Raw genomic sequence first — 7,399 nt, forward strand, 5'->3', positions numbered from 1 at the left:
AACTAATTTTATTAAGTATATCTATGTTAAGTTTTGGCATTATTGTTTATTAACCTGGCTAGAGCTTTTGAGCCAGTAAGGTGTGTGTGGTTGTTGTTGTTGTTGTTTAATCCTTGAATAGTTACTTTAACTATGCTGTGATGTTAAAAGTTATCATCACTATTTACATGAAAAATTGTAGTGCATTCGTTGAAGATACTGAATAGAAAATATTGATTCACTGGAGGTGAGGTAAATGCACACTAACCAAGATGCATTTGATTTCACAATATAACCCAACAGATGACGACAATTCAATTGGGCAGGTAACTGTGGCAGCGAGAGTGTGCTGCATTAGTGTCCACTAAAACATTTCCATTGAATTCCGCGCATAAAATTAGGAATAGTTGGTCCTCTTCAACTTGAGTGCTGTGCATAGATCAGTATATCCATTAGGGACTCAACAATTTCGCCTGTCTTTCAATTGGCATACCTAATTATGAATCTTCAAATAGCAAGCATGTGAAACATTATTTTTAAAGTTTAAAGCTCTAATTATTTTACACATGCAATTGACTTTGTGGTCCGTGGCTTGTGGTGTAATTAATGTGTTCTCGATCAAACTCAGACATTTTAATATAATAATCACTCTCCAGAGTCCAAAAGATTTCATGACATGTGGATCAGTCAATTTCTTCTTTTGGACAAAATTCGAGAATCAATTATTTTCGCTCTTGGGCATTTGTTTATAAATATAGATTAAGTTTCAGAGTTAGCTGCTGAATTTCATACAATCAAATACACAAATTACAAGCTTTAAGCAGGTAATTAGAATTTAGCAGTTGATATGAGTGTTAAAGGGATCCCTAAATTATCTGGTTAAGAGGAATTTCCACAGTCCTTTCTTTAGGTTTTGCCTGCAAAACAGGACATACAGAGCATTAGACTGTAGTTCTCACATGAGGTTCACTATACTCTGCATTACTCCATTAATCACAAAGATGTGTAATAACTCATCCAATAGGATGCTATGGTACTTGAAACATTGCATCATTTATTCCTCATTGATTCAGTTCTAAGTTATGTGATTATAAGGTGCAATTTCTATGGATTTGTCTTTGTGACTTGTATGTAATCTGTTTTATATGACAGGTCTGAAGGCTGGAGGAGCCTCTACTGGTGGTCCTGGTAATACGTTCCACTACACTTTTCATGGTGATCCCCATGCTACTTTTGCATCCTTTTTTGGTGGTTCCAGTCCTTTTGATATTTTCTTTGGCACTCCAGGACGCTCCAGAATGAGTGCTGACTTTAGTCATGATGACATGGACATTGATGATGATGACCACGATCCCTTCAACGCATTTAACCATTTTGGTTTCAATGGAATGAATGGATTTCACCGGCGGCATCCAGGCTCCCTCCATACTCGGAGAAAGATACAGGATCCCCCTGTCATTCATGAACTTAGAGTATCCCTTGAAGAAATCTACCATGGTTGCACTAAAAGAATGAAGATCACCCGTAGACGGTTGAACCCAGATGGCCGAACCACAAGGACCGAAGACAAGATTTTGAATGTTGTTATTAAGAAAGGTTGGAAAGAGGGCACAAAAATCACATTCCCCAGGGAAGGTGATGAAACAGCAACCAACATCCCAGCTGATATTGTCTTTATTCTGAAAGACAAACCTCATCTTCATTTCAAGAGAGATGGATCCAATGTAGTTTATGTCGTGAAAGTCACTCTTAGGGAAGTAAGTACAAAGAAATTTTCTTTTTTTTTTTAAAACTTATTATTTAGAGACTTTCTTGAAATCCTAGAATCTCTACAGTGTGGAAGCATGCCATTCAGCCCATCGAGTCCACACTAACCTTCTGAGGAGCATTTCTTCTCCCATCACTGATTAGCCATGGAAAATGCAGGCTTACAATCTAGCCTGCACATCCCTGGACACTATGGGCAATCTAGCATAGCCAACCCACCTAACCTGTACATTTTTGGACTGGGAGGAAAGCAGAGCACCCAGAGGAAACCCACGTAGAAATGGGGAGAATGTGCTAACTCCACACAGTCACTCAAGGGTGGAAATGGACCCAGGTCCCTGGCATTGTGAGGCAGCAGTGCTAACCACTGAGCCATTTCTGTGAACCAGTATTTATGCACTGAATTGATCCCAAGAAAGCCAGAGGTTGATTTATTACTTGCCACCCAAACAATAAAACTGAGCTTCTAGTTGAACAAGGAGTTGACTCTTTAAATTGTCAGGCATGGGGTTGAAAATGTTGGATCCAGCAGCTAATTGGAAGGCAAGCAGCTCCTTGATTTCAACTGTTGTCACTTGTATTTGGCTACCAGTTTTCTTGAGATTCAGGAAACCAGTAATCTAGCATTGTGATTTCCCAACTGAAATTTAATAAGGCACACAAGGTCATTGTCACAAACTCATCCCTTTGAAGCTGTATCTCACTTCGTCCCAATACACTGTCTATCCATTCTTTTCCTGGACTAGCCAAGCCAAGGCAGTTATTAACTTGTGGCTTGGTTATTCAGCTACAGAACAGCTCATCAGTTGCACAATAATTTCTTTCACAGACACATTGTTGAAAGGACTTACAGCTGCTGTTTACATGACCACAGTGTTTAAAATTTTCACACATTTCTAAAAGTGTCATTAGCGAACGTTTCCCTCACCTCCCAATTGTCAGTTAGAAATTTAGCTAGTGTTCCAAGTCTAGTCCCCTCTATTTTCCATGACTGTATCCATAATCATGCTTTTTGTTCTTGGCATGTCCACTGTAGAAATACTGACTCTGGTTACTATATCTGTAAAGTGTAAAATGAAAATGTTTGTCTTTGTCCCACACTTTCAAGTCAGTGTCTACAATTTCATTATACCTTGTGTCAGTTAAAATTCATGAATCACAACAATTCACAATCCTCGTTCAATGGGTTAAAGGGAAGGCAACAGAATGGTGGCCTTATTTCAAAGGAAAGGAAATGCTGCTTGGCCTGCTGTGTTCCTCCAGCTCCACACTTTGTTATCTCTGACTCTAGCATCTGCAGTTCTTGCTATCTTAAGGCACCAGTAAGATCTCTGCTGGAATACTGTGAACTGTTTTGGGCCCTTTGTTTAAGGAAAGATGTACTGGCATTGGAGGCTGGCTGGAGAAGGTTCACTAGGCTGATACCACGTATGGAGGGACTGTCTAATGAGGAGAGGTTGAGTAGATTTGGTCTGTATTCATTGGAACATTGAGAGGTGGGCCTATTGAAATGAGATTCTTAAAAATGGGGCATATGCAGAATGGCTGTTTCCCTGTAGGAGAACCCAGGACCAGGGGGCTTTATCTCAGAATAAGGAGTCATACATTTAAGTCAGACTGGGGGAAGTTCTTCTCTGAAGATACTGGATCTGTGGAATTCTTTAGCACAGAGTGCTTATGAGACTAAGTCATTAAGCATAATCAAGGTTGAGAATGACAAATTAATCAATAATGGGGTCAGAATTTTGGGGAACAGGCAGAAAATTGAAATTGAGAGTTATCAGATCAGCCATAACCAGTCAAGCAGACTGAATGGCTGATTTCTGCTTCTGTGTCTTATGGTCTTGATGTGATTGCCCCATCCAGGTAACTTCTTCAATGACCTTTTTTTTTATATATTCAGCAACCATACTTGCTTCCTGTTTTAGTAGGGTTTTTAACCTATGATATTGTGAAAATATCCTCTGATGTTAAGATGATCAGTGTTTTACACTGTCATTCTTACCTGATGCCATTAACACTTGTTGTCAGAATCTTTGCGTATTAGGTCTTGTTGAGTAGGTGCAATAATGCTATGATTGAGAGTACAATTGCATTATAATGTCCATTGTCAGTTTTCCATGCAAAGCTTGCTTAGCTACAAGGATATCTTCCTACAGACTACATTAGCACTAAAAGTGGCGTACTCCAGATAATTTGCATGGAATCACTGCCCCTAATGGCTTCCAATGTGTCCCCAGTCCTAAAACCATTGAACTTTCATATTTTACTTTGATCCTTAATGAGGATGTCTTGTGGCACAGTTGTTGTGTCATTATCTCTGGTCTAGGAGGCCCAGAGGTATGAATTAACACCTCTGAACAGGTTAATTAGAAAAAATATCATCTTTGATCCTTAACACTGTGTCTAAATAACACTTAACAATCTTTTCCACACACAGCCAGTGGTTGCACCTTTTACAACCACAGCAAGATTAAATGAATCCATGACAAATCCCTTCATTATCAGAATAAAGCTTTTTGTACCTAGTATAATGGCCTCAAATTGATCATTGTCATCATCAACTTGTGAATTGTGTCTTGCGTCTCTTCTAAAACCCTGCTGTTCCACTTTGGACAATTCATTGTATAATGATATTTTGAATCCCATTTAAAGCACCTATTGTTCCCTAGCCAATCCTGAGGTTTATTAGTCTATTGTTTATTGGCCCAATCTTGTCTTACGATCTTTTAAAATTGCCTTCATACTGATCCATTCTGTCTAACTTTTTCTGTTGAACTGATGTCACCAACCCCTACCTGAAAATTTTTGAAAAGTCACCCATCTCATTTAATCCAACAAGGCTGCTAGGAATGATCTTTTCCAAACAGACAACTGACACTGCAGTTAAGACCAGGAGGTGTCTCTAAGTCAGATCTAAATAATTCAGCAATTCAAAAATGAGTACCGGCCATCTTTTTTTTAAAAAATTGTTTGTTTGTTTTTTTTTCTTCCCTTCCCACCATCCTCCACCCCCAACCCTGCCAAAGTTTTTCTGCACTTTTGAAGTCCATAATCTATTTCTATCAGTCTGACTACACTTCAAAGTCATGTTTAATTGATCACCTTTCTTGTAAATTTGAACCGTGAACATGGTAGAAAATCCAAAGCTTTATCAGTATCTAACCAACTGGCATCCAGCTGGCAAAATACTTCTGATTTCACCTTCTTTTTGTTAAGAAGTGACAGTGCCTAAGGCATACTTATTTTCCCTTCATTAAATATGTAACCATGTCCTCTGTATATGCTTCATGGTCCCATGGTCATAAGGTTTAATTTGAAGAATATTGGTGGATAATCATACCCTAACCACTTACACTTGTTTCCAGCCATTTTCTCAAAAGTAACTCATCACAGCTTGTATCCTTTTGAGGGGCTAGAGAACACTTCCTTGGTTTCCAATCTTCATCTTGGGTAACCATTCCCTGCTACTGCATTATACTTCTGAGAGCCAGAGTGTGAAATAGAAAACCAAACGCTGAGCTTTCACTTGATACTAGATTTGTTTAGTGTGCAATACTACAAATGTTCCCATCAATCTTAAGGAAGAAGAGACTTTGAAGAGATGTTTGGGAATCACAGATTACTCAAGTAGGTTGTTGAGATTGCAAGTGTGTTTTAAGGTACTTTACTGAGTTTATTCTTAATAAATAGTTGAGATATGATGAACAACCTAAATAGACAGGAAAAGCATACATTAATATGATAAGGGGATCAAGGGTTATGGAAAGAAGGCAGAAGAATGGAATTGAGAAATATCAGCCATTATCAAAAGTTAGAGCAAACTTGATGCCTAATTCTGCTCCTATATCTTGTGGTCTTGAATCTTACAGACCTCGATGGCAGGTATATCTTGTCTTGAATAAAAGATGAAAATTCCCAGGTATTTCCAGGTGTGTTGTCACCAAGGCTCTGTACAACAAGACATCCCTACTGTTGTACTTGAACCCTCTTGCCATGAAGACCAACAACCAACAGTCTTCCTGACTGCTGCTATAAATTTAAAATGTTTGACTCTCTAATCCTGTGGCACAATTTGCAGATGAGTGTATCACTTCAAAACTCACTGTTCTTTGATAATCGTAACTTTAAGACCAAGTTTTACTTGCTCCAATGATTAATGATGCTACATTACTAATCAATACTAAGATGTATGAACTTGAGAGTGGTTAATGGATTCCAAAATGACACACAAAAATTACTGTGTTGTTCTCACTCGCGTGTGGCAACTGAGCATTTTGCTCTCTGCTGGAAAACTCTTCCTGCAGCTTTCCTCCATCTTCGATCCAACAGCTGCCTGATGATGACTACTGTCAATCTGCAAGCAATCATTTAATACAGCTTTATTTCCAGAGTTGTTTTAATTTACCCTCTGTCAAATCACTTGTTCGAACTTAATTACTAAGCAACAAGTATAGGACAGGTACCACGATGTCATGGAGAGCTTGACATTAGACCCCAGATGTTTCCATCCTCCTCAGCCTTGTTTATCTTTTGGCCCTGACTGACAAGTGCTTTTACCGTTTCTCTTGGGCATGTAGTCTACATCCCTAGCATCACACAGGTAGTGGGGCATCTTTTTGGACCAAGAGTGACTGCATTAGGGCCACTTCACAAGTTTGTGTGATTTATATAGCAAGATATTGTCTGATCATAGTAGCTATTATCCCTCAAGATGGCTTTGATGCGCCCTATTTCAGCATCAAGCTTGCACAGAGAATATCGACTTCCACACATCCTTGCATTTGTTTTCATTTAAATAATCAAATGTCCTCTTGAATGCCTGAATTGAACTTATCTCCCCCATTTAGAAGCAGTGCATTCCAGATCCAAACTACTTGCTGTGTCAATAAGTCTTCTTCTTGCATCATATTTATTTCTTCTGCAAACTATTTGTACTGTTGATCCATTAACAGATGCAAGAACTTTCATGCCTTGCCAGGTTTGTCTAAAGATCCCCCAATAGCAGTAGCAAAATGTCCCATAAGAACTTGCCCTTCTGTATTATTTTTCCAGCCACTCATTCATTTGTCTGTTCTTCTGTATTCACTTGCATTTGGCACTGGAATAACCTGAAGGTGACTACATTTGATGTCCTGCTTATTCACTTTCTCCCCTAAATTCTGATTGCAGGACCACATCCTCTTCCTACTTGGCTTCGCTGGTACCATTGTGGACCACAACCTCTGACTGTTCACCACTGTAGCTACTCTGGTATCCTAGATCATAACACCCAGGAAGTCAAACACCTTCCTGGTCATGTCTATAGCCACAAACACCTATCTATTCTCTTGTTTAACACAACCTCTGTCACTATTGTTCTTTGTTTCTTTTTCCTCCTATCCTGTACAGCTGAGCCACTCAATATGTTAAACATGACTCCATCTGCATCCTCATCAGCTTCAAAAGCAGACAAGCTGCAGTACCTACTTTTTAGCCTTGAACTGCTAGGTAGTCACTGATTCCCAAAATGCCTCTAGACATTGTGGTGTGACCTCTCTGAATGCACCTGAACCCCTAGGTCTCTCTGTTCTACAACACTACCCAAGGCCCTACCATGAATTGTACAAGTCCTGCCCTTGTTTGTTTTACCAAGATGCAATACCTAGCACTT

At 39.2% G+C, this 7,399-nt stretch overlaps 1 protein-coding gene across 1 annotated transcript; it reads left to right on the top strand.

Moving 5' to 3' along the window:
- The first annotated feature begins 1,124 nt into the window (after positions 1–1,124).
- On the top strand, positions 1,125–6,975 carry LOC109927015 (dnaJ homolog subfamily B member 5-like). Its single transcript, XM_048595241.1, has 2 exons — positions 1,125–1,736; positions 6,919–6,975. The coding sequence occupies exons 1-2, from the start codon at positions 1,125–1,127 to the stop codon at positions 6,973–6,975; spliced, it is 669 nt and encodes a 222-aa protein (XP_048451198.1).
- The last annotated feature ends 424 nt before the right edge of the window (positions 6,976–7,399 follow it).

This window comes from Rhincodon typus, chromosome 1 (genome assembly GCF_021869965.1).
Source record: "Rhincodon typus isolate 14 chromosome 1, sRhiTyp1.1, whole genome shotgun sequence".
In the NCBI taxonomy this organism is placed as follows: Eukaryota; Metazoa; Chordata; class Chondrichthyes; order Orectolobiformes; family Rhincodontidae; genus Rhincodon; species Rhincodon typus.

Excerpts from the sequence above, each read along its gene's own strand:
- LOC109927015 (XM_048595241.1), top strand. The coding sequence starts at position 1,125 with ATGACAGGTCTGAAGGCTGGAGGAGCCTCTACTGGTGGTCCTGGTAAT. Across the intron at positions 1,737-6,918 it reads TGAAAGTCACTCTTAGGGAA|GACCACATCCTCTTCCTACT; the intron begins GTAAGTACAAAG and ends TTCTGATTGCAG.